This window comes from Ostrea edulis, chromosome 4 (assembly GCF_947568905.1).
Source record: "Ostrea edulis chromosome 4, xbOstEdul1.1, whole genome shotgun sequence".
Taxonomy (NCBI): domain Eukaryota; kingdom Metazoa; phylum Mollusca; class Bivalvia; order Ostreida; family Ostreidae; genus Ostrea; species Ostrea edulis.
The window spans coordinates 75,081,251-75,108,938 of record NC_079167.1 but is presented as its reverse complement, the minus strand read 5'-3'; the positions used below and the strand labels follow the sequence as shown (position 1 = coordinate 75,108,938).

The window sequence follows — 27,688 nt, the reverse complement described above, 5'->3', positions numbered from 1 at the left end:
TTGTTCGTGTCGTTGGTCATTTTAGTGCTTTGTATATATATATATATATATATATATTATATATATATATATATATATTGCCCCTTCTTATTATGTCATCTAAAGCAATTGTACTTTGCATTTACACATATATTACACTATTATATTTTTGTTTTCATTTTTGTAACAAATGGCCAATTTTAGCAACACCATTAACAGTGATAGTGAAATACCGGACAGCTAGACTTCAACCTTATATGTTGGAGCCTGCACCTGTTTCAAATCCACCAGATTGTGAAGCTGACTCGGCTAAAATTATTCGCCCACAGAGAATTATTAGATAACCATAATTAATAAATATTAAAATTAAGTATAAATGAAATCGTTCAGCAGGCAAGAAAACCGATACCGTAGCTAAATTATACAGAGAAAAAACCTGATGTAAATTACGCATCATAAGGGACAATACTTACAGACTACAGAAGGTAACAAGTGTTATAATCCACGATAAGTACATTTCATTCAATTTATATTGATTTTAATTGATATCGTATTACAGAGTAAAAATGACTTGTGTTCATATCATCAAGTACTTAACAATAGATAAAATGTCAATTAAAGACATCATATGAATTATAAATAACAAGAGGCCCATGGGCCACATCGCTCACCTGAGTCACCTTGGTTCATATTTAAAGTTTTTTCCTATATATTCCCATGTAAAACTTTGATCCCCTATTGTGGCCCCAACCTACTCCTGAGGACAATGATTTTTTCAAAATTGAATCTGGACTATGTCAGGATGCTTTAATGTGAATGTAAACTTTTCTGGCCCAGTGATTTTTAATGATTTTCCCTATATATTTGTATGTAAAACTTTGATCCCCTATTGTCGCCTCATCTTACCCCCGGGGGCCATGATTTTAACAAACTTGAATCTGCACTATGTCAGGAAAGTTTTCATGTAAATTTCAACTTTTCTGACTCAGACAGTAGTTTTTGAGAAGAAGATTTCAAAAGATTTTTCCTATCCCCTATTGTGGCCCCATCCTATCCTCCGGGGCCATGATTTTAACAAATTTGAATCTGCACTATGTTAGGAAGCTTTCATGTAAATTTCAACTTTCTTGGCCCGTAGTTTTTGAGAAGAAGATTTTCCCTATATATCTGTATGTAAAACTTTGACCCCCCCTTATGGCCCCATCCTGCCCCCAGGGGCCATGGTTTTTACAAACTTGAATCTACACTGTGTTAGGAAGTTTTCATGTAAATTTCCACTTTCCTGGCCCAGTAGTTTTTGAGAAGATTTTTAAAGATTTTCCCTATATTCCTGGCCCAGCATAGTTTTTGAGAAGATTTTTAAGATTTTCCCTATATATTTGTATGCAAAACTTTGATCCCCCCTTGTGGCCCCATCCTACCCCCGGAGGCCATGATTTGAACAAACTTAAATCTGCACTATGTTAGGAAGCTTTCATGTGAATATCAGCTTTTCTGGCTCAGTGGTTCTTGAGAAGAAGATTTTCCCTATATATTTGTATGTAAAACTTTGATCCCCGGCCCCATCCAACCCCGGGGGCCATGATTTTAACAAACTTGAATCTGCAATATGTCGAGAAGCTTTCATGTAAATTTCAGCTTTTCTGGCCCAGTGGTTCTTGAGAAGAAGATTTTCCCTATATATTTGTATGTAAAACTTTGATCCCCGGCCCCATCCAACCCCGGGGGCCATGATTTTAACAAACTTGAATCTGCAATATGTCGAGAAGCTTTCATGTAAATTTCAGCTTTTCTGGCCCAGTGGTTCTTGAGAAGAAGATTTTTAAATGAACCCTCCCTATTTTTGCATTTTTGTAATTATCACCCCTTTGAAAGGGACATGGCCCTTCATTTGAACAAACTTGAAAGCCCTTCATCCAAGGATGCTGTTGGCCAACTTTGGTTGAAATTGGCCCAGTGGTTCTGGAGAAGAAGTCAAAAATGTAAAAAGTTTACAGACAGACAGACGACGGACAACAGGCGATCAGGAAAGCTCAGTTGAGCTAAAAACCAGAGAAAAAACCAAAGAAAGGTAACAGATGTTAAATAAACGTTCAAATATAAGTACACAATTTTCTGCTATATCCTGGCAACATGTTCATAGATTATCAGTAAGTAAACTGCATGAGAAACATAACATCTTATCCCAGTTGAAACTGTACATTGGGTTCTGCAGTAATTAATGGTTGTTAAGCATCACGGATGTTATATATCTTACACTTCGTATCTCTTGGCAATTTTACAAAGTGATTATTTAACTTTCCTAATTCAGTAATAGTTCTGTCCTTTAATTGGTTTTATGTTTTCAATTTATAATTAATTTAGATGTTAGACCTGCTCGCATACTTGCATACATAATGTTACACTATGTATGTGAGTAGATTTTAATTTATAATAGATAGTTATTTTTTAAAGTACATGTTGCATTAATTAACCACCAAAACATGTGACATGAAGTAAAAGTCTGTAAGTATGTCATCGTTTATCCATTTTTCTGAATGCGAGTTAATTCTTCTTTCTTTTAGAAGAATGTGTTTATCCACCATTTCAAAAAATTTGGAATAAAAGAATTGCCACATAGTATCAATATCCACCATTTCATATATGGGACTCCAGTCAATAGTGTTTAGTTCTTCTTGAAAACTGCTCTCATTAAGTTTTTGAAATTTCTATATTTAATGTTTAATCGTACCCAGTGATTTTAGGCAAAATGGCCATGGAAATTAAATCGTAAGTGACCAACAGACATTTTTATGTATAAAACTCAAGTTTTAGAAAATCACTGTACTTAACCTTTAAGTTTTGATAATATTCTATTATGATACAATTTACTTTAATTAACCACAATAATGCTCTAAGTAAATTCTCCCCGTCAGAAATCTAAAAACGCAACACTCTGCCTTCTAATGCACCAGCTCGGGATTCACCCTCCTAACTGGGCCTCTTACAATTCTAAACAAGGTGCAAATAAACACTGTTCAATACTGAGAACATACAAAAACGTATCATATTGCTCAAGTAAAAAAAAAAAGGTTAGAGAGGCTGTCTTATTTATAAAACTATATAAAAAAAAAAACCAATTCATAAAACTTTCCTTACCTTCTTCTTCCAGCAAGTCAGCTGCCATGGTGATCTGTGCAGATGGAAGTTTTCAAGGCACATATTTCTTGTTCATTCTGCAAAAAAACCAGAGATGCAGCAATGAACAATTACCTGGTCATGTATCAATATTTCCAAATTAGTCCAATAACACAAACTGTCAGGGTTGTTCCATTGTCACAGTAAAACCAACAATAGATGTCCAAGCTGGGAGGACCATTCTCATTTCTGTACAGAGGCTTAATACATTCCAAATCACAAGTTTCATATCAATAGTTTTAGGCCTACAGATAAAATGAGATTCATGACAAAACACACTGCATTGTCCACCTTCTATTGATAGAATATATCTACTTAGACACGACTGATGTAGTGGATGTGACATACACAGCGCTGGCCATCTCTATCTCTCCAAGATATATCTCAACATTCCATATCTCTCTCTCTCTAAGCTATATCTTAACATTCCAGCTCTCTTTCTATCCAAGCTATATTAATTCCAAAAGCAACCTTAACGCTCTCTCTCTCTCTCTCTCTCTTTCTCTCTCTCCAAGCTATATTAACTCCAGAAGCAAACCTTAACTTTCTTTCTCTCTCCAGATGCAAACCTCAGGCAACAGGAGACTCTAGTTCCTTTAGACTTTCCACAAGAATGGCAATGGGCGAGATAAAATCTTCTAAATCGTTCCATAGGTTCATCAGAGGACTTAGGTATCATGTTAATGTTGGGTATTCTATATATATCAACTTTATCTCGCATGTGACTGGACGTGTGTTTACTTGGTGTTGAAAATTGCATAAATCACAGTAAAATCAATAAATCTTAAATTCAATGCTTTTGGGACTCAATCATTCTATATGTTGTTTAACCAATGAAGAGATGCACCTTAATTTTTTGTCATTACTTCCTGCTTGTTCTGTCCAATAAAGAAGGTACATATTCGTGACAAAGGACAAGTAGATTTCATTAGGTAAAATGAGTGTTATGTTGTAAAAAAAAAAATCTGATAAAGTGATTCTATAAATCTTCTGACAAGTACAAATATTCCAAATGCACATATATCAGACAAATGATTACTACCTGATGTGTTACTTGTTTGATGTCTGTCAGTGCAGTGTGTAGTTTTTTTATTTAATAATTTATTTATCATTTAACTAATTGAATTCTTTGTTTAATAATTTTATTACCACTGATTGCCTGTTTTTGCTATTAAATTCTAAATGTCATTTGTCTTTCATATAAATTTTAGTGGTTAAAACAACAGGTCTACAACCATATTTAAACCATAATCTGATAATGTACATACTTTTCCCAGACACACAACTTTCAATAAGATTTAGTTAGTAAGTTGCAGTCTGCTAACACTTCTATTTACTTAACTACACAGATTTAATCACTTTCAAAAGGCAGACACTTCATTCACCATAACCTGGCTTGTAACACACAGATCTGTGATGTACACGTTCTTGTATTCCAAAATCAACTAGAGGCCCATGGGCCACATCGCTCACCTGTGTCACCTTGGCCCTTATCTAAAGATTTTCCATATATATTTGCATGTAAAACTTGGTCCCTATTGTGGCCCCAACCTACCCCTGGGGGTGATGATTTTTACAAACTTCAATCTGCACTATGTCAGGAAGCTTTCATGTAAATCTCAGCTCTTCTGGCCCATTGGTTCTTCAGAAGAAGATTTAAAATTTTCCCTATTTATTCCCATGTAAAACTTTAATCCCCTATTGTGGCCCTAACCTACCCCTGGGAGCCATGATTTGAAGAAACTTGAATCTGCACTATGTCAGGAAGCTTTCATGTAAATTTCAGCTCTTCTGGCCCATTGGTTCTTGAGAAGAAGATTTTAAAAGATTTTCCCTATTTATTCCCATGTAAAACTTTGATTCCCTATTGTGGCCCCAACCTACTCCTGGGAACCATGATTTGAACAAACTTGAATCTGCACTATGTCAGGAAGCTTTCATGTAAATTTCAGCTCTTCTGGCCCAGTGGTTCTTTAATCAGAGAAGAATTTTAAATCACTCCATCCTATTTTTGAGATTATCTCCCCTTTGAAAGGGGCATGGGCCTTCATTTGAACAAACTGAAAAGCCCTGCACCAAGGATGCTTTGTGGCAAGTTTGGTTGAAATAAACGCAGTGGTTCTGGAGAACAATGGAAATGTGAAAAGTTTACGGCGACACCGACGACAGAGAACGGACGAATTTTGAATTAGGCTCATAAGAGCTAAAAACTTATTTGCAATCCTGAATTAAATCTATGAGAGAGAGAGAGAGAGAGAGAGAGAGAGAGAGAGAGTTAGTTCAAACCTCTGGCCTTTTGTAATGAACCCTAGGGTGGAGGACCATGGACATATACTTTACATTATTTTCTTTTTAAGTTCTGTTTCACATGCAAAATATATTTGCAAAAATTTCTTCTAACATCAAAGTTATATAAAAAGTTTAGTTCTATTGTCTTGAAATTATAGTATGTGTCTCCAATTTGTCTGTGAAATGTCAAAGCAGTTAAAATTCACTGATACTTCAAAGATAATTGCCCATTGTGTGCAATAAACAAAGGCAGATTTTAAAATCCAATTTGACTGACCTTGTACAGAACTCACTGAATGTCATATGTTTAATGTATGCAGAAATTTCCGAGTACCGTATTCACGATACATAAATAGAAGGCTATAGGATGTGAAATCTGTTTAATGTATTACTGGTATGTAAATTTTCATTCAGGCCTTTAGTATGACAAATCCTGAAGTATCATCAGAATAATCTATAAAAGTCTGGGAGGAGGGCCCATGAACTCCATATCTGGAGTGGGCACCCTCCTACTTTTGCCCTTCCGGCTTTAAAACCCCTCAGGTTTGCCATCTGGATCCATAGCTGGACTTACAAATATTTATATGACTTAATTACCATGGAAATCATCTTATAGATGAGAAGATGGGAAAATCAGAGTGTTACTGCACAGTACAAACTTACTGAGTAAATGCAGGGACTAAAAATGATGCTGAAGCAAACCGGCAGTCCATGACCAATAAATAATAACAATGAATCAATCTGTTAGTACGATCGTTGGTGAGGCTGAATTTTGAGACATACATGCCTTAATTAAACAGAATTGTCCTCAGCTCTATATCGAATAATTATTCACCAATTAAGGGCTGGGGGAGGGGGGGGGGGGGGATTTACATTTTTAAAACAATAGACTAGTAATTACAGTATTACCAACATTACATATTAATAACAATCTATTATCATTCAGATGGTGTCTACTACTGTCGGAGTTCCTATATATCTTATAATGAGGTAAAGGGATTGTAAACAAGGGACAATACACAACAAATATTAGAGTTAATTTCACACACAGTGAAGGAAGAAGTAGTATCACATTTCACACACAGTGAAGGAAGAAGTAGTATCACATATGAAAGGTTAAAAATCCAACTTTGTCAAGGCATTCTCTTTTTTAAGAAGTGAACAGGCCTGCATGCATGCATGTATCTGTCCATGCACTTCTTTATAGAGAATTTGATTCTCCACATTTAGCCGAGTTCGTATTACAATTTCTGAAAATAACTATATATCCCATAGTGCGTATGCAAACTAGAATCTGATAAAATTTCTCAACGGAAAGAGACGATTCGAGAAAGAGATGGAAATGGAGAATGATCAATCGAGTTATATATTTCAAACAATAGTTTTATTTGTATTTTGTGACGTATTTTAGTTCTTCGGCTTACTTTGCCTCAGTCTGAATACATAGCTCTTAAAAAAGGTTTTCCACATCTCTGTTACTCCTAATCATGGTTTATTATAAAATCTGATGTACCATTAGGCCCATATACAATTAAAATCAGAAAGATCATAGCTATTACAGATAATTACTCAAATCAACATACAACGAAACTAGCAAACGACTGTTCCCAGAGTGAATATCCTAACGGTAATTTTGCAAATGTAACGTTCATAGTTAACAAGTCTTCAAGAAAACGAAAGTCGAACAACCTCACGGAGGGACATCAGGTGGGGGCGGGGGTCAAGTACCCGGCTATATACCCGGCCTGAACTCCTGTGACGGAAATCAGGGTCTCTCAGTTTTACGCCACAATTTTATGTAATGCTGGATTGATTACTGAATGCCGACTTTATTTTTCTTCATACAATTTTCACTTGTAAAATAACTGGGGGGGAAAAAACCCACCTACCTAATCAAACGTTAACAGTTCCGAATGGTAACCTCTACTTTCCATTTCTGATAACATCAAAGAGATCCCGAACGTAAATTAGAGCGAGCCATTTTCAGACTGCTCCCCAAACATTCTTGAAGAAATCCTGCAACGCGACAACAATTGTGATTTTTTTGTAAAGGTGATAATCAATATTGTGTTTCTGATTCGATTTCTTAGGCTTCAGTCTCGTACATATGACACGTGTGTTACTTGTTCACCACAATGGACAATACTAGTCTACGTTTATAGCCAAATTCTAAAGAAAACATAATATGTGTTTTACGCGTTATCCACAATCAGCTATATAGTATAGCCTAATAGGCCTATTATTTAAAACCCAAATCACAAATTTCCAATCCACGCGTATTTGACAAATGTTCTACTAATGTTATTTCACATTTTAGCTTCTGGTGACAATTATCTACACTTGACTAGAGTAGATTGTTCGTTTTATTTTGCAGGGATTTCAGTAATGACGGAAAAAGTTCAGACTGGTAAAATACATAGTATTTTTACAATCTAAATACTGAGTCTTGCTCCCGACATGCATGTGAAACATTAGTTGTTACACCGTAAAGTCCTTAGGCAATCTAATTAAAATTAGATCCTAATGATCCGCTCATCTACTATCGATACTAGTGTAGCAGATGAGCAGATCATAGGATCTAATTTTAATTAGATTGAGTCCTTAGGGTTCAAGGTTACAAATTTTTCAGTCGTATCTGATTCAATACACAATTTCCAAGTTGCCCAATAGTTCTTTCCCTTTGTGGAACTCTTACGCACAGTGAGACGCAAAACATACTATCGTTCACGCACGGTGGGTACAAATGCTTATCGCTGCCGTCGTATATTGCCTTAAGGCCGATTATCAGACATCGTGCAACCACCCAATCTGCAGGGACACACAATATTAGTAAGTTTATTAGTATTTAATAATAAATTAGCTCAAACAAAAATCGATAAGCACCATTTTTCTTTGATTGAAATTACACTCGTGCAGAGTAGGAAATAAAAAATAATTTCATATTTAATTTAATGGCCTAATTCAAACAAATATTCATCTTGATATGGTCAGTTTAATGTATACCAACGGCTGATATAAACAAAATTTACTCTTTCATTACTTTTATCTGTATTTACATAGCTAGTCTATAGTATATGTATACATCTTGTACCCACCCAAGCGTTCAACAGAACACTTAATGCACCTCCATCACAGAAGAGCTGATATCTCGGAAGTTGCGTATTGGGAACATTCTGTTAGAGCAATGATTATAATTACTGGTTTCAACTAGATACAGAAAATTTAAATTTTACCTTAACACTATGTAGGGAAGCATATACATGCCACATCTAAAAAAAAAACCCAAAAAACAACCAAACTTCTCACCATGAAAAAAAGCTATTAGTTGGGATCTATAGAAGTAGAGTCAAACCTTGTTATCTCAAACTGGAAGGGGGCAGATAAAAAACTTCAAGATATCTGAGGGTCCGCGATATTGAGGTTAAAATACATAAAGAAAATGTAGTTCATGGGACTTCCAACTCACTTTGACATGTAATTATGTCCATGGTATTCAAGATATAAATGTTAAAGATATCATAGCTCAACTGTGGTTTTGGAAAAATTCTGAGTTGTGTGGATTAAATCTGTTCAAATCCAGTTGAAATAAATTTAAAACTTAATAAAATCCAATAATGGAGCAGTGAGGCAAGAGTTTCTAAATAACTGGCAATTGAAGAAACAAACACAAGGTCGGGGAACTCGAATAATGCTAAAATGTGCATTTCTTCAAATTAAATATTGAAAATGGTAGATGCAGGGGGTATTCCTCTAGAAGTTTTGCTTTATAAAAGGACCCTGACCATGAAAACATGATACCCATACGTTTAAATTTTTCACTTTTTTTTTTGTCAGTATACAGTGTATACCTTTAGAAATTACGAAAATGAATTTGTATTTTTGGCATTTTCTCTCAATTTTTATTGTGCACAATACATCTAAAACTTAATATTCAATGTGTTTTGTATTGTGTCAGTTTTGTGTATCAACTGATTTGATATGCAAAAGCTTATTCTACATTAGATCAGTTTTTAAATCGAGGCAGGCTACTGACAAACAAGTTGATGTTACAGGGGTTTCAACAGTCTCATTCAAAGTCAGCACTTCACAAATTGTATGGTCGTTATAATGATCTAGATTGCCAATACAACCTATTTTTAGGTGAAATGCTGTCTGACATGTTTCATGCCAATTGTTAGGTAGTTCTTGGCACGCTTATTTTGGCTACAGATTACTCCGTTTACCTGATGAAGATATAGGGCTCACGGCAGGTGTGACCAGTTGACGGGATACTTACTCCTCCTAGGTACATGATCCCACCCAGAGTATATCCAGGGGTCTGTGCAATCCAATTAAAATAAAACTTCTTAGACCCGCACCACAAACTTTATGTAAGAAGATCTGACATAACCTGACTATGGGTCATGTTCATGTGAACTTTATGTTAGCCAATCAGCACATCACCTATGAAATGCAGCCTGTTTACAAATTGTCAGGAACCGCCTAAATAGCCATCATTGTCTGTATGGCACAATCTGACTGGCTGATAGGTCTCGTGTATATTCCAAGCAAAAGGTCATGCTGACGTGACTCCCTATGGGGCTATGTCAGATCCTATTGTATCGATTGTGAGTGTATCTTAGGATCTGATTTTAATTAGATTGGGGGTCTGTGTTTGCCCATCTCTCTGTATTGTATTCCTTATAGGAGATATGAGATTGATAACTGTTTGTATTCTTCACCTATCATTGATAACATAATTTGACATGTTGGGAGCAAGGCTTGTGGACAATCCGATATAATCAGATAATGATTACAACATGCTTTTATTATGGACCATCCTAAATATCAGATGATAATTGCAACATGTTATTCACAATAGGAGCACTGTGCAGAATATTTAGCTTGTTTCATTATGTTTTTTTAATTTTACTAGTATCTTTATTTTTTCCATGTTTCATAAAATTTTGTATTTGCACTTTTATTGTGAAACTGAAAGTTTCAAAGCATAAAAGAAAGACTATTGACGTTCTTTTATTTCATAATGTACATATATATTCAGTACAAATGAAGTAAGTACAATAAGCAAAATTTCACATAATTTGTCTATAATATTCACAAACATTTGGAGTTTATTGCATGCAATTTCTCAATTTACCCAAAAGTTATTAAAAATGCTTTCTTTTATTGAATGTTGTTCTTTCAGGAAATGTGGAGTGCAGCTTTGGACAAACAAAATTTTACTATCACACATCATGAGTACTGGAAAGATTGATATGTGGTATAGATATAGAGTTTGTCCAAACCTTGATCCACTCAGTGGTTTCTTGAGGAAAAAATCTATGGAGGATAGCAATTTTACGTCAAAATACCAAAAATGGAGGCAAATTTACAACATTTTTGTGATGTTGGAATTCCATTTCTACATCATTAAATAACAAACGCCTTGCTTCATAATTTTTTCACAAAATACTTTTAAATTTTAAAGAACAGCACAGATGTCTATTTCAATTGACAAATAGAGTCCACGATATATTTAATTCTTTGCATTGCATTTTTATTAGAAAAGTTCTATATAGATCATTTGGAGAATAATGAATATTGACTTTCCTGATTTTTGTTTGAACAGTTCTTGGTGCTGTAGACCCTGCAACCTTGGGTGTGACCTTGACCCATGAACATCTATCTATAGATTCTCGTCCACTTGGTGTTCCTATTGATCCAAAGTACAAGTATCTGGAAGAGGCTCCAGTAGCATTAGACACCTTGTGGTACATCCGACAGTATCCGTAAGTGTCAGTAACATTACATACATTCGACAGTATCCGTAAGTGTCAGTAGCATTAGGTACATCCGACAGTATCTGTGTCAGTAGTATTAGATACATCCAACAGTATCCATAAGTGTCAGTAGTATTAGATACATCCGACAGTATCTGTGTCAGTAGTATTAGATACATCCGACAGTATCTGTAAGTATCAGTAACATTGCATACATCCGACAGTATCCGTACGTGTCAGTAGTATTAGATACATCCGACAGTATCCGTGTCAGTAACATTAGATACATCCGACAGTATCTGTAAGTATCAGTAACATTACATACATCCGACAGTATCCATAAGTGTCAGTAGTATTAGATACATCCGACAGTATCCATAAGTGTCAGTAGTATTAGATACACAGTATCCATAAGTGTCAGTAACATTAGATACATCCGACAGTATCCATAAGTGTCAGTAACATTAGATACATCCGACAGTATCCGTAAGTGTCAGTAGTATTAGATACATCCGACAGTATCCGTAAGTGTCAGTAGTATTAGATACATCCGACAGTATCTGTAAGTATCAGTAATATTACATACATCCGACAGGATCCGTAAGTGTCAGTAGTATTAGATACATCCGACAGTATCCATAAGTGTCAGTAGTATTAGATACATCCGACAGTATCTGTGTCAGTAGTATTAGATACATCCGACAGTATCTGTAAGTATCAGTAACATTGCATACATCCGACAGTATCCGTACGTGTCAGTAACATTAGATACATCCGACAGTATCTGTGTCAGTAACATTAGATACAGCCGACAGTATCCATAAGTGTCAGTAGCATTAGGTACATCCGACAGTATCTGTAAGTATCAGTAATATTACATACATCCGACTATCTGTAAGTATCAGTAACATTAGATACATCCGACAGTATCCATAAGTGTCAGTAACATTAGATACATCCGACAGTATCTGTAAGTGTCAGTAACATTAGATACATCCGACAGTATCCATAAGTGTCAGTAACATTAGATACATCCGACAGTATCTGTAAGTATCAGTAATATTACATACATCCGACAGGATCCGTAAGTGTCAGTAGTATTAGATACATCAGACAGTATCCGTAAGTGTCAGTAGTATTAGATACATCCGACAGTATCCGTAAGTGTCAGTAGCATTACATACATACACATACATGTACTATATTTATCGAGATTCATGTGCAAGTTGTTCACATTTATGAGGAATTGGCTCTCATTGCAATTGGTAAAGATATCAAAGGCAAAAACATTAGAAATGTAATCATTTATCAATCACAACTTCAAAACATTAGAAATGTAATCATTCATCAATCATAGCTTCAAAACATTAGAAATGTGATCATTTATCAATCATAGCTTCAAAACATTAGAAATGTAATCATTTAACAATCATAGCTTCAAAACATTAGAAATGTAATCATTTATCAATCATAGCTTCAAAACATTAGAAATGTGATCATTTATCAATCATAGCTTCAAAACATTAGAAATGTAATCATTTAACAATCATAGCTTCAAAACATTAGAAATGTGATCATTTATCAATCATAGCTTCAAAACATTAGAAATGTAATCATTTAACAATCATAGCTTCAAAACATTAGAAATGTAATCATTTATCAATCATAGCTTCAAAACATTAGAAATGTGATCATTTATCAATCATAGCTTCAAAACATTAGAAATGTAATCATTTAACAATCATAGCTTCAAAACATTAGAAATGTAATCATTTATCAATCATAGCTTCAAAACATTAGAAATGTAATCATTTATCAATCATAGCTTCAAAACATTAGAAATGTGATCATTTATCAATCACAGCTTCATTCACAAGACAATTCTCAGTATCAGTATGGCTTATTAGAGTTATGTTAAGTTTGATGATGTAATTGGAATATTTTCAGTGTTTTGTAGCATCAGATGATGCATATCTTATTGCTTTACAAATTTTCCCCAGGTACTCAAACAGGGACAACTTGAGCATAGAAGGAGAAAATGCTGCTGTTGTGGGGGAAATGGATTTTTACAAGGTTTGTCTGCACCAATAATTAATTATTCGTCAAAAAATGATGCATTTCTTTGTTTTCCAAATTTTCAAGGTCATCAAATTTTTGGTTTTGTCGAAGCATACTATTGTTCAACGTTGGTACGTAAATTTGTGAACAATTACCAATACCTTAAATTATTTTTCTTCTCTTGATTTTAGTGGTCTTGATCCACAGCAAAAATGTTGAGAATTGGAGATTGCAGTATATGGCTACTCAATTTATATGAATAGTTATGTCCCTTTGTTTAAACTTGTAGAAAAATGGAGGCGGGACTGTTGTGGAGAACACAACATTGGGAATTAAACGAGACATCAAATTCTACCAGTATATCGCGAAGGAAACGGGAGTTAATATAATAGCAGGAACAGGTAAATATAGTCACTACACATGTACAGTCATTAGTACACAGGTAAATATAGTCACTACACATGTGTAGTTATTAATACACAGATAAATATAGTCACTACACGTGTACAGTCATTAATACACAGGTAAATATAGTCACTACACAGGTGCGATCATTAATACACAGATAAATATAGTCACTACACGTGTACAGTCATTAATACACAGGTAAATATAGTCACTACACAGGTGCAATCATTAATACACAGGTAAATATAGTCACTACACGTGTACAGTCATTAGTACACAGGTAAATATAGTCACTACACATGTGTAGTCATTAGTACACAGGTGACTGTAGTCACTACACGTGTACAGTCATTAATACACAGGTAAATATAGTCACTACACAGGTGTAGTCATTAGTACACAGGTAAATATAGTCACTACACATGTGCAATCATTAGTACACAGGTAAATATAGTCACTACACATGTGTAGTCTTTAATACACAGGTAAATATAGTCACTACACATGTACAGTCATTAGTACACAGGTAAATATAGTCACTACATGTGTGCAGTCATTAATACAGGTAAATATAGTCACTACACATGTGTAGTCATTAATACACAAGTAAATATAGTCACTACACATGTACAGTCATTAGTACACAGGTGACTGTAGTCAATACACATGTACAGTCATTAGTACACAGGTAAATATCGTCACTACACGTGTACAGTCATTAATACACAGGTAAATATAGTCAATACACATGTACAGTCATTAATACACAGGTAAATATAGTCAATACACATGTACAGTCATTAATACACAGGTAAATATAGTCACTACACATGTGCAGTCATTAGTACACAGGTAAATATAGTCAATACACATGTACAGTCATTAATACACAGGTAAATATAGTCACTACACATGTACAGTCATTAGTACACAGGTAAATATAGTCTCTACACATGTATAGTCATTAGTACACAGGTAAATATAGTCACTACACGTGTACAGTCATTAGTACACAGGTAAATATAGTCACTGCATGTACAGTCATTAGTACACAGGTAAATATAGTCACTACATATGTGTAGTCATTAATACACAGGTAAATATAGTCACTACACGTGTGTAGTCATTAGTACACAGGTAAATATAGTCACTACATGTGTGCAGTCATTAATACACAGGTAAATATAGCCACTACACGTGTGCAGTCATTAATACACAGGTAAATATAGTCACTACACATGTACAGTCATTAATACACAGGTAAATATAGTCACTACACATGTGTAGTCATTAATACACAAGTAAATATAGTCACTACACATGTGTAGTCTTTAATACATAGGTAAATATAGTCACTACACATGTGCAGTCATTAATACACAGGTAAATATAGTCAATACACATGTGTAGTCATTAATACACAAGTAAATATAGTCACTACACATGTGTAGTCTTTAATACATAGGTAAATATAGTCACTACACATGTGCAGTCATTAATACACAGGTAAATATAGTCAATACACATGTGTAGTCATTAATACACAGGTAAATATAGTCACTACACATGTGCAATCATTAGTATTTAAGGTTTACCAAAGTCAGTTCAACTTGCATGCATCTACGGCATGAATAAGCCCAATTCATGTAAATTACACAAGTCAACTGAAATTTCATCATCAACTTAGATTAGGAACCATCAATGAGAATAAGTACCGGGGATTACAAAAATATGGATGTTGGGCTAAAATTATTTTTTGTCATTACTCAACTTTCAGCTCTATATTTTGTTGGTATATCTGTGTCTAGTTTCCTTGTTCTCAAGTAAACTAGTCGTGTTCTTCATTTAGAGACCATATGGAGGGAGAATTTAAACTGTAACATTTTCAGAATAGAAAAATAGCTTTTGTGTACTTGCCGACTCAAATCTTTAATACCATATATAGTCAAGAATGGGTCAGCAGATATTTTGAGGTCGCCTTGCTAAGCTATTCCTGTCAAGTATGTAGTGGGTTAGTCGTATATTGTTTAACATTCCACTTGAGAATCTTTCACTCTTATGGAGATCTATGTCATCATTGCTGGTGAAGGGCTGCAAAATTTATGCCTATGCTCGGCACTTATGGCCTATGAGGAAGGAGGGATCTTTATCGTGCTATACCGCCTCAGTTTTTGTCTCATCCAAAGGACCACCCCATTTAGTCGCCTCTTACAACAAGCAATGGGTACTGAGGACATATTCTAACCCAGATCCCCATGGGACGATTTAGAGTGCCTTTAGGGGTCCCATTTAGTCACTTCTTACAACAAGCAATGGGTACTGAGGACATATTCTAACCTGGATCCCCATGGGATTGAGGATATGTCAAACAAAACTACTAAACTGAACAAACAGGCTCATTCTATGACTCTTTCTAGTTTGATCTTTGAAGTTACTGCAGTGATTTTTTAAAAATATCAGTTTCATCAAAGAATATTCAATGATAATGGAAACTGAATTATAAATTTTAAGATATAATATACATATTTAAAAACGGAACATGATATCTAATACTGATTTAATGCATACACATTTATTGACTAAATAGTGCTGGATTTACAACACATGCAAATAACCTGAAATTTTCTGAAATACATTCTTAGTCTGTTAAAAGAACACAATGAAAAAGTAATGTTGGAGAGGATTTTGTTTTTACAGGATTTTATGTAGAGTCATCTCGACCAGAGACACTGAAAATGACGTCAGAAGAAATGGAGGAGGTCATGAAGACCGACCTTCTCCACGGAGCAGAGGGCGGGGGCATCAGATGTGGCATCATTGGAGAAGTCGGATGTAGCTGGCCACTTGGGAGTAAGTCATCACCGGGGGGTGGGGGGGGGGTGTAGTTGGCCACTTGGAAGCTTGGGAGTAAGTTATCACTGGGGGGATATAGCTGGCCACTTGGGAGTAAGTTATCACAGGGGGGGGTGTGTGTAGCTGGCCACTTGGGAGTAAGTTATCACCGGCCGTGGGGGGGAGGTAGCTGGCCACTTGGGAGTAAGTTATCACCGGGGGGTGGGGGGGTGTAGCTGGCCACTTGGGAGGAAGTTATCACCGGTCGTGGGAGGGAAGGGGGGAATAGCTGGCCACTTGGGAGTAAGTTATCACCGGGGTGTGGGGGGGTGTAGCTGGCCACTTGGGAGTAAGTTATCACTGGGGGTGAATGTAGCTGGCCACTTGGGAGTAAGTTATCACTGGGGGTGAATGTAGCTGGCCACTTGGGAGTAAGTTATCACCGGTCGTGGGGGGGGGGTAGCTGGCCACTTGGGAGTAAGCTATCACCGGGGGAGGGGGGATGTAGCTGGCCACTTGGGAGTAAGTTATCACCGGTCGTGTGGGAGGGGGGGTGTAGCTGGCCACTTGGGAGTAAGTTATCACCGGCCGTGGGGGGGAGGTAGCTGGCCACTTGGGAGTAAGTTATCACTGGGGGGGTGAGGGGTGTAGCTGGCCACTTGGGAGTAAGCTATCACCCGGTGATGTAGCCTGGCAATTTTTTTCTTACAAAATATTTGGAGGATTGCATGATACTGTGATTATGCTGGCTGTGCATCACCATACAATATTTCAGACTTTAACATTCAAGGAGGATGCTTAATGAGTATTATAAAAATTCTGTCAGAGGCAATTTTGGTCACAGACAAAGCAATTGTGTCTATAGTCTCAGAGACACAGCTGCTAGGTGTAGAGATCATAATGGAGCGAAAGCATTGACATGTAGCTGTTATAGAGTTCTACAGTTGATTCTGTAGACTGACTGACATGTAGCTGTTATAGAGTTCTACAGTTGATTCTGTACACTGACTGACATGTAGCTGTTATAGAGTTCTACAGTTGATTCTGTACACTGACATGTAGCTGTTATAGAGTTCTACAGTTGATTCTGTACACTGACTGACATGTAGCTGTTATATAGTTCTACAGTTGATTCTGTAGACTGACATGTAGCTGTTATATTGTTCTACAGTTGATTCTGTAGACTGACTGACATGTAACTGTTATATAGTTCTACAGTTGATTCTGTACACTGACATGTAGCTGTTAAATAATTCTACAGTTGATTCTGTACACTGATTGACATGTAGCTGTTATATAGTTCTACAGTTGATTCTGTAGACTGACATGTAGCTGTTATATAGTTCTACAGTTGATTCTGTAAACTGACATGTGGCTGTTATATAGTTCTACAGTTGATTCTGTAGACTGACATGTAGCTGTTATATTGTTCTACAGTTGATTCTGTACACTGACTGACATGTAGCTGTTAAATAATTCTACAGTTGATTCTGTACACTGATTGACATGTAGCTGTTAAATAATTCTACAGTTGATTCTGTAAACTGACTGACATGTAACTGTTATATAGTTCTACAGTTGATTCTGTACACTGACTGACATGTAGCTGTTATATAGTTCTACAGTTGATTCTGTAGACTGACATGTAGCTGTTATATAGTTCTACAGTTGATTCTGTACACTGACTGACATGTAGCTGTTAAATAATTCTACAGTTGATTCTGTACACTGATTGACATGTAGCTGTTAAATAATTCTACAGTTGATTCTGTAAACTGACATGTAGCTGTTATATAGTTCTACAGTTGATTCTGTACACTGACATGTAGCTGTTATATAGTTCTACAGTTGATTCTGTACACTGACTGACATGTAGCTGTTATATAGTTCTACAGTTGATTCTGTACACTGACTGACATGTAGCTGTTATATAGTTCTACAGTTGATTCTGTAAACTGACTGACATGTAGCTGTTAAATAGTTCTACAGTTGATTCTGTACACTGACATGTAGCTGTTATAAAGTTCTACAGTTGATTCTGTACACTGATTGACATGTAGCTGTTATATAGTTCTACAGTTGATTCTGTACACTGACATGTAGCTGTTATATAGTTCTACAGTTGATTCTGTACACTGACTGACATGTAACTGTTATATAGTTCTACAGTTGATTCTGTACACTGACTGACATGTAGCTGTTAAATAGTTCTACAGTTGATTCTGTACACTGACATGTAGCTGTTATAGAGTTCTACAGTTGATTCTGTACACTGACTGACATGTAACTGTTATATAGTTCTACAGTTGATTCTGTACACTGATTGACATGTAGCTGTTATATAGTTCTACAGTTGATTCTGTACACTGACATGTAGCTGTTATATAGTTCTACAGTTGATTCTGTACACTGACTGACATGTAGCTGTTATATAGTTCTACAGTTGATTCTGTACACTGACTGACATGTAGCTGTTATATAGTTCTACAGTTGATTCTGTAAACTGACTGACATGTAGCTGTTATATAGTTCTACAGTTGATTCTGTACACTGACTGACATGTAGCTGTTATATAGTTCTACAGTTGATTCTGTACACTGACTGACATGTAGCTGTTATATAGTTCTACAGTTGATTCTGTAAACTGACATGTAGCTGTTATATAGTTCTACAGTTGATTCTGTAGACTGACTGACATGTAGCTGTTAAATAGTTCTACAGTTGATTCTGTACACTGACATGTAGCTGTTATATAGTTCTACAGTTGATTCTGTACACTGACATGTAGCTGTTATATAGTTCTACAGTTGATTCTGTACACTGACTGACATGTAGCTGTTATATAGTTCTACAGTTGATTCTGTACACTGATTGACATGTAGCTGTTATATAGTTCTACAGTTGATTCTGTACACTGACATGTAGCTGTTATATAGTTCTACAGTTGATTCTGTAGACTGACATGTAGCTGTTATATAGTTCTACAGTTGATTCTGTACACTGACTGACATGTAGCTGTTATATAGTTCTACAGTTGATTCTGTACACTGATTGACATGTAGCTGTTATATAGTTCTACAGTTGATTCTGTACACTGATTGACATGTAGCTGTTATATAGTTCTACAGTTGATTCTGTAAACTGACTGACATGTAGCTGTTATATAGTTCTACAGTTGATTCTGTACACTGACATGTAGCTGTTATATAGTTCTACATTGATTCTGTAAACTGACTGTTTTGGGGTGTTTTTTTATGATCCAGAAAGTGAGAAGATAGCCATCCAAGCCTCAGCCAGTGTTCAGAGTGAACTTCAGTGTCCAGTCATGATACACCCAGGCAGGAACTCCAAGGCTCCGTTTGAAATTGTCCGGATTTACCAGGAAGCCGGGGGAGATGTCGACAAACTTGTCATGGCTCATTTAGACAGTTAGTAACAAACTATAAAATATCTGTCATGTCTCATTTAGACAGTCAGTAACAAACTATAAAATATCTGTCATGTTTCATTTAGACAGTTAGTAACCAGCTATAAAATGTCTGTCATGGCTCATTTAGACAGTTATTAACCATCAATAAAATATCTGCCCATTCCATTACAAAAACATAGTGTACTTACTTTTCTCCCTGTTCTCCCAATACAGAAATAGAATACCGTTATAGTTGGAAATAAGGGCTGTTCCATTAAAACATATGAGGTACCCAGGGAAGGCATTTTAAAATTTGGGTAACCACCCATAGAAGCATAAAAATGTAATGAGGGACCACTCACAGAAGCAATTTTAGATAGTGCGGCACCACCCATAGAAGTGAAATAAATATGAAATACACTTTTTCTTTAAATTCAACATGTATGAATGACTATTTATAACCCCTGAATAGAGGTCTATTTTCAGATGTTCCCAAGCATGATAGTAAAGAGAAGAGTATCTTGGGTCTCATCACCATTCAAATAACATAGAATATATATCTATTGAAATTATTCAAATGAAAATGTGTGGTTGAAATTTCTTGAAATTAATATAAATTTTCCTTCATTGGTCAAAGTAGATGAGTATAAAACAAAATTTAAAGAAAATTAAATGAGTGAAATTTATGCTAGTAATGGTGTTGGGTAACTAACCCCATTAAAATCTATAATTCTGTAGTCATAGTTCAACATAAGATGACAAATACTAATATGAACAGGTAGAACAAGTTTTAATGATTGGAAAAATATTCTTTAAACTTCAACACAAAATATATAACAAATATCAACACAAAATACAGTTCTAATCTTTATACAAAAAACAGTGCACAACCAAAACTATATAGATTGTCCAAACTCTAACTTTGGCACTTTATACTCCAACATTAAGTCAATTATTTGAATTGGCATGCTACACAACAATCACCGACTTTTTTACATACCAAATCACCCAGGGTGGACACAAAATTGAAAATGATAATGCCAATCCAAATAAGTTGCCAATTTGACAAAGACAAATTCTATAAAAATGGCTATTCAAAAATTGGATAAAGCATTTGTCAAATTTAATTGTAATATGACTGTTCAAGAAAGGCCATTGCATATTGCTTTAAAAAAGTCACTGACTTGTGTATACATCGGTAACAAATGCCTAGAATTCAAAACCATGTCTATAAAATAATAGGTAAAACTAGCTGCAAATCTCTGAAATTCAATGTCACGATTTTGACTTCCTATACTTTTGAGGGAAAAGTTTTTCCAGTGTCTCATATAAAGAAGTATCAGATATATTTCTACTTTTGATTTCCTTGTCCACAGCAACTAAAAAGTCTGCCTTAGATTTTCTTCCAGTGTGTGTTGGCTTTTGAAAGTGTGTGTGCAATACCTTTAACTCAGCAATTGTTAGTAACAATATTATCTAACAATTTCTTCTGCTCTAGTTTATTTCGTTCCTTTTCTTTGACATCTTCACTATTCTGTCTTCTTTTACTCCTATAACATTACTGATAGGTGCAAGATCTGAGCTTGACAATATATCTGGGTCACTCTCCATCAAATACTTTCAACTTCCGATTGTCAAGTCATTTGCATATGCCATATAAAGTAGTATTTACATCAATGGACAAGTATGGAGGCGAAAGCTATTTCGTCGGTATTGAAAAGGTTTGAATTTAATATCAAGTTAAAAACCGAACAGCAGACTGCAACAATATGATTTTCCTTTCTTTGTCGAAGTGGCTCAAGTAACTACATTTTCGCGCCGATTGTCAATGTTTAGCTTTTTCATTAGATCCACCTACGAGATTTCGTGATAACAAGCATGGCGGAGCAGACGAAGAATTTTGCATACTGTGCATTATAATTAATGAAAAACACCTTTATTAGACATGCCCGAGCACAAAGTTGGTACTCCTTTTGGTGTAAACAACATTTGGGACGAGATCTAATACACAGAGTTTATTATCGGTTATTCATAAAATTATTTTGCACCATTACGGAGATCCTATGGAATTGTAGCCTCATTCCAAAAACGTCAGAATAAAAAAAATTGGATAGGGCTACATTATTGCAGCTAGAAAAAAATCAAAAACCGTTTCAATGGACCACAAGCAGGTTTCGTTTTCCATTTTGGACAAGGGAGATAATCCTAATTTCCGGTCGCTATAATTTTAGAGTCAAACCGGAAACGATAACCGGATCGCGGAACCTCATCGACCGAGATAAAACGAAGACAAAAAACGGCGTTTGTTTCACATTCTACTTTCAACCCTTCCCTTCTCTTGTTGCATTCCTCTCAGTTTCAGTAAAAAAAAAATAAAAGATTTTATCAAAACAACCACCCACAGATGCAGTTTTCTGGCAGTAGGTACCCACCATAGATGAAATTTTCTACCAATGACAAGCACCCATAGATTTTTTTTTAATTGCCGTCCCCGGGTACCTCATATGTTTTAATGGAACAGCCCTAATGGAAAATATCTACATTTCCAATGTTTTTCTCTTCAATATCTGTACCATTTACAATGATAGCCATTTCCTCATGAATGCAATGCAGTTGTAAACAACGCATATGAATCTTGATATTCTGTCTGTTAAGTTTTCACATTTTTTTTACTTTTTCAACATCTCAAAAATCACGAAGTCAATTTTGATCAAACTTGTCACAAAGAATCTTTGGGTAAAGGGGATTCAATTGAAGGGTCATGCCCATTTTTAAGGCAAAATAAGTAATAAATAGGGCAAGATTCTTAGAGGGAAACACATTGTATGATAAGATTCAAGCTAGTCTATATGTCCACACATGAAATGAATAAATTAGGGGTTAAAAGTTTTAGTTTATATGTCCACACATGAAATGAATAAGTTAGGGGTTAAAGTTTTAGTTTATATGTTCACACATCGAATGAATATGTTAGGGGTTAAAAGTTTCACACAGGATTGTATATGAAATTTGTTTTAGTTCTTCTTCCCAAGAACCACATGAGTACAACATATCAAAAATGTTAATATGTCGGTATTCTCATGTAATGTAGATTAAATGACCGTACAGTTATATTGTATTGTGGGATGATAAATAAATAAATCGTAAGTTCATGAAACATGCAAACCTTGTCCTCTTTTACTGTAGATTCCGAAATATACACAAGGAATTTAATGTGTTTTACGGTGTGACCGTTGAGACGAGCAAAGACCAATAAGATCTTGCAACACGACTTCGGGCATTTCTAAAATGTGTCTATTCATTTAATGCGGGAAATATAACACTGTTGATGTAACAGTTCATTGTGAGGTCATTATTAGCTGCAATTGTTTTTCTTTCAAACCAAGCAATGTTATCCACAACAAAATGTACAAAGGTATTGGAAAGCTTGTCTTGAATTTAAAACATTTATGGTACTTTACAAACTATTTTTATTTGTTTTATCTATCATGGGGTTGGCAATGAAGTATTCCGCAGTGACGGCAAAAATTTTTCGGAAGCATTATGGGTAGTCCCCATCAATTTTCAGCTGATGAAGAGCAAATTACGGGATTCAATTGTGTAATCATTGGAGCGAGCTTGTCGTGTCACAAAGCGACACGAGCTTTGCTTGTTATCATGTTATTTCGTAAGAGGCATCACTCGTGAAATAAAATTATTTGCTTTTATTTTTCTGTTAAAATACATTTAAGAACTCCTAATCAACAGACCACAACCGAATTCACATTCACGCAATTTGACTCGAAACATTTCGCCCCAGTGAGTTTTCACGTAAAATAAGGAATCGACTGTGTTACTTTCTTTACTCTTGTGATATTTATGAGTCATAACAGTATCCATGAATTTTTGTTCTGGGACATTTTATAGTATAACAAATGATCTTAATCAGAAGCTTCTATCAATAGGAACATTTCATGATGAGGAGGAGCTGGCAGAATTCGCTGCACTTGGCAGTTACTGTGAATATGATTTGTTTGGCATCGAGACCTCTATGTATACCCAAAATCTGAAAGTGGACATGCCAAGCGATGCTCAAAGAATTCAGAGGATTAAGTTCCTGATAGAACAAGGCTACGAGGACAAAATTCTTATCGCTCATGATATACACACCAAACACAGGCTGGTAAGTTTATGTGTCAGCTATGAAGCATAGCGTTGGTCATCTGTCTGTCTGTCTGTCACACTCTAGAACTCAGTAGCTGTAAGAGATGTACCCATGTTGCTTGACACACACGTTTTTCATGGTTTTTTTTATACACCCGTCATGAGATGGGACGTATTACTGTAAATGTATTACATTTGGCTGTGTATTCTATTTAGCGCCTTTGGCGGAACGCAGCTTCCGCTAAATCAAGTACATCGCTAAATGCCATCCGTAAATCTAGATGTTTAAAGTAATTCAGGAATGCGCTAAATCAAATCTACGCTACTTGTTGAAAAAACGATTTCCGCCAAATATCGTACACGCCAAATATAATACGTTTACAGTATGTTGTGGCACTGTACATGTGTGTGTTCATCTGTCTGGCTAGTTGTTCAAAGTAATGTTTTCTGGACTTTTTTCCGTAACAAGGGATGTACAACTTTTAAATTTGGTCATAATATCTCCTTCAAGAAGCGCAAAAGGGAGTTTGCTTTTCAGCTGGCCCTTGACATACTTTTTGGCTAATAGTAGGTCAAACTGTTTCCAAACTGTTTTCGTTACTCTTACAGATATTGCCCTGAAATTTAGTCACAAACTTCCTCTCGGAGGAAGACAAGTTCAGTATGCATTTCAGCTGGATTAATCTGTCTGTTGGTGACCTACTTAGAGCTAAAAGTTGGTCAAACAGTTTTCTGGACTTTTTTTCAGCATGGATACAGATATTGCCCTGAAATTTAGTCACAAGCTTCCTCTAAGAGGTATACAAGTGCAGTTTGCATTTCAGCTGGATTGGTCCATCTGTGTGTCAGTTCAAGGTCATGTTTTACTGACTTTTTTCCATAACGGGTGCATCTACAGTGTTGAAATTTGGTCACAATTTCTTCTTCAAAAAGCATGAGTGAGTTTGTATTTAAGCTGGATTGATGAACTGTGACCTACTTTAGGCCTAAAAGTAGGTCCAAAAATTTCCCAGACTTTTTTTGTTACAAATGCAGATATTGCTCTTAAATTTGATCTCAAGCATCTGTTTTTAGGGCAGTTTTAATGCTGCAAATACTTGCTAGTAATAAATCTGCAGCAATAGTTAAACCAGTACATTTATTCCTGACCTCAAATTTTATCAAAGAATGACAGTTCTTCCACAAGGAACAACCTTGAACCTTCACTAACTTCCTAGTTTATGTACATGAAGATTGAATCCAGGAAAACTTGTCTAATATGACAGACTTAGGAGACAAATGTTGTGTTGTCAGCTTATTTGGGTTGTCATTCTCAGTGAAACAGATTACATGGGGGTCAGGTTAAACAGTTTTAGAGATATATATATAGCAAAATATTATGTAGATTCAAGCTTTTTAGCTCACCTGAGCAGAAGGCTCAAGTGAGCTTTTTTGATCGAAACTTGTCCGTTGTCCGTCGTAAACTTTTCACATTTTCATCTTCTTCTCCAGAACCACTGGGCCATTTTCAATCAAACTTGGCACAAAGCATCTATGGGTGAAGGGGATTCAAGTGTGTACCAATGCAGGGCTAAGCCCTTCTCCAAGCGGAGATAAGAGCAAAATAGTGAAAATACATTAACGAATTTTAAAAATCTTTCTCTCCAGAACCACTGGGCCAGGAAAGTGCAAATAACATGAAAGCTTCCTGACATAGTTCAGATTCAAGTTTGTTAAAATCATGACCCCAGGGGTAGGATGGGACCACAAAAGAAGATCAAAGTTTTACATACAAATATATGGAAAATCTTGGAAAATCTTCCTCTCAAGAACCACTGGGCCAGGAAAGTACAAATTTACATGAAAGCTTTCTAACATAGTGCATATTCAAATTTGTTAAAAGCATGGCCCCAGGCGGTAGGATGGGGCCACAATGGGAATGAAAGTTTTAATTATATGTACAAATATACAGGGAAAATCTTCAAAACTCTTCTCAAGCCCACTTGGCCAGAAAAGTTTACATTTACATGAAAGCTTCCCTACATAAAGCATATTCAAGTTTGTCAAAATCATGCCCCCCCCCCCCCCTCCTTTGGGGAGACAGGTGGGGCCACAATAGGGGATCAATGTTTTACATTACATTTGCACGAAAGCTTTCTGACATAGTGAAGATTCAAGTTTGTAAAAATTATAGTCCCCTGGGATAGGTCAAGCCACGATAGGGATCAAAGTTTTACATGCAAATATATAGGGAAAATCTTTGTATCTGGGCCAAGGTGATTCAGGTGAGTGATGTCGCCCATGTACTCTTGTATTTTATGCCCATCATTTTTATAAGCCTGTCAAAGATGAGACGTATTATGGTATGGCATCATCTGTCTGTCCAGAACTTGTAGGCAAAATGCAAAATGAACCATAAGCTCAGAATCTTACAACTTGGTGCATTTGATCACCATGAAGATACCTATAATTATTGTTTTTCAATGTCAAAAGTCAAGGTCGTAGTACCAGTTATGAGGAAAACCTTGTAAACATAATACAAGCTGAACTATTAGGGCTAGGACAGTCAAACTTGGTACATATACTCCTTATGCCAGGTGGAGTTCACATTTTGTTCTCAAAGGTCAAGGTTGTAGTAGCATTTAGAAGGAAAACCTTGTAAGCAGGATACAGATTGCACCATTGGGGCTAGGACCGACACATACACCCTATGCAAAGCGGAGGATGTCTATGGTTTCTCAAGGTTAAAGGTCGAGTATCATTTAGTAGAAAAACCTTGTTTTTGTTACAGATACAGATTTTGCTTTGAAATTTAGTCACAACCTCCTCTCGGAGGAATGCAACTTCAGTCTGCATTCCAGCTGGATTGGTGCACCATGACTTCCTTTACTATAATAACTTGATCCGAAGAGTTGAAATTACAGGTGCGGATCATCAGATTAAACGAGACATGAATCGGATCTAATGATCAGCACCTGTAAACAAGACATGATCCAATACTTCAGATCAAGGCACTATCAGTCATAATATACCATACAAGTGAAATTTTTAGTGAGACACAAATTTGGCAAATTTTCCCTAAAAATGGGTATACAAATTTAGCTAGAGCTAATTTTAGCAACTTTATAATTCCAAGAAGATTATTACCTCCAGTATGGAATATTCAATTTAAGTAATCTCAACACCCTTACTAATAATGCTAAAATTAAATCCTCACTAACAATTGTTCTTTTACGGTATACGTCAGGGTTAGGGTTAGGGTTAGTTTACTTTGTGTAATTTCTTTATCTAATGTTTTACAGATGAAATACGGAGGCCATGGCTACTCTCACATCCTTATTAATGTGATTCCTCACCTGATAAACAGAGGGGTTTCCCAGTCCTCCCTTGATAAAATTCTGAAGGAAAACCCAAAGAAGTGGCTGACAATGAAATTATAAATGCTATAAGCAGTTGTTGAGTGATGAGGATAAAATTATATGTATTGATTGATTCAGATGTGATTTTATGGCAGCGGATTTTTGCATTTTCTTTTCAGTGTTCATTAACCGGAATACACATATCTATACTCTCATTTTATATATGGATTGCTGTTATTTTAAATTTTTTTGTTGTTCCATTGCAAATATGCTTACAATAAATTGTTTCAAGATTA

At 35.7% G+C, this 27,688-nt stretch overlaps 2 protein-coding genes across 7 annotated transcripts in view; one reads left to right on the top strand and one right to left on the bottom strand.

Annotated features, from left to right (window-relative positions):
- LOC125669522 (solute carrier family 2, facilitated glucose transporter member 12-like) overlaps positions 1-7,481 on the bottom strand; it is a 25,059-nt gene extending 17,578 nt beyond the window's left edge. Inside the window, exons 1-2 of one of the 5 annotated variants that reach the window (XM_048904074.2) lie at positions 7,335-7,481; positions 3,118-3,194 (exon numbers count right to left, since the gene is read on the bottom strand). In XM_048904074.2, the coding sequence (XP_048760031.1) occupies positions 3,118-3,145 (28 nt within the window). In that variant the 5' untranslated portion in view covers positions 3,146-3,194; positions 7,335-7,481. The other 4 variants (XM_056163786.1, XM_048904073.2, XM_048904078.2 and 1 more) reach the window with 4 other exon arrangements.
- Positions 7,394-27,688, top strand: LOC125669524 (phosphotriesterase-related protein-like). 2 transcript variants are annotated; one of them, XM_048904079.2, is made up of 9 exons: positions 7,394-7,497; positions 7,820-7,852; positions 11,054-11,213; positions 13,205-13,277; positions 13,552-13,663; positions 16,368-16,520; positions 19,766-19,930; positions 23,856-24,073; positions 27,336-27,688. In XM_048904079.2, the coding sequence occupies exons 2-9, from the start codon at positions 7,831-7,833 to the stop codon at positions 27,471-27,473; spliced, it is 1,041 nt and encodes a 346-aa protein (XP_048760036.1). In that variant the 5' UTR covers positions 7,394-7,497; positions 7,820-7,830; the 3' UTR covers positions 27,474-27,688. The 2 variants fall into 2 exon arrangements, with proteins under 2 accessions (XP_048760036.1, XP_056019763.1); XM_056163788.1 differs by lacking the exons at positions 7,394-7,497; positions 7,820-7,852; positions 11,054-11,213 and adding an exon at positions 12,354-12,364.

Coding starts and splice junctions, on each gene's coding strand:
- LOC125669524 (XM_048904079.2), top strand. CDS start 7,831: ATGACGGAAAAAGTTCAGACTG. Junction 13,278..13,551: donor GGGAAATGGATTTTTACAAG/GTTTGTCTGCAC, acceptor TTAAACTTGTAG/AAAAATGGAGGCGGGACTGT. Junction 13,664..16,367: donor TAATATAATAGCAGGAACAG/GTAAATATAGTC, acceptor TTGTTTTTACAG/GATTTTATGTAGAGTCATCT.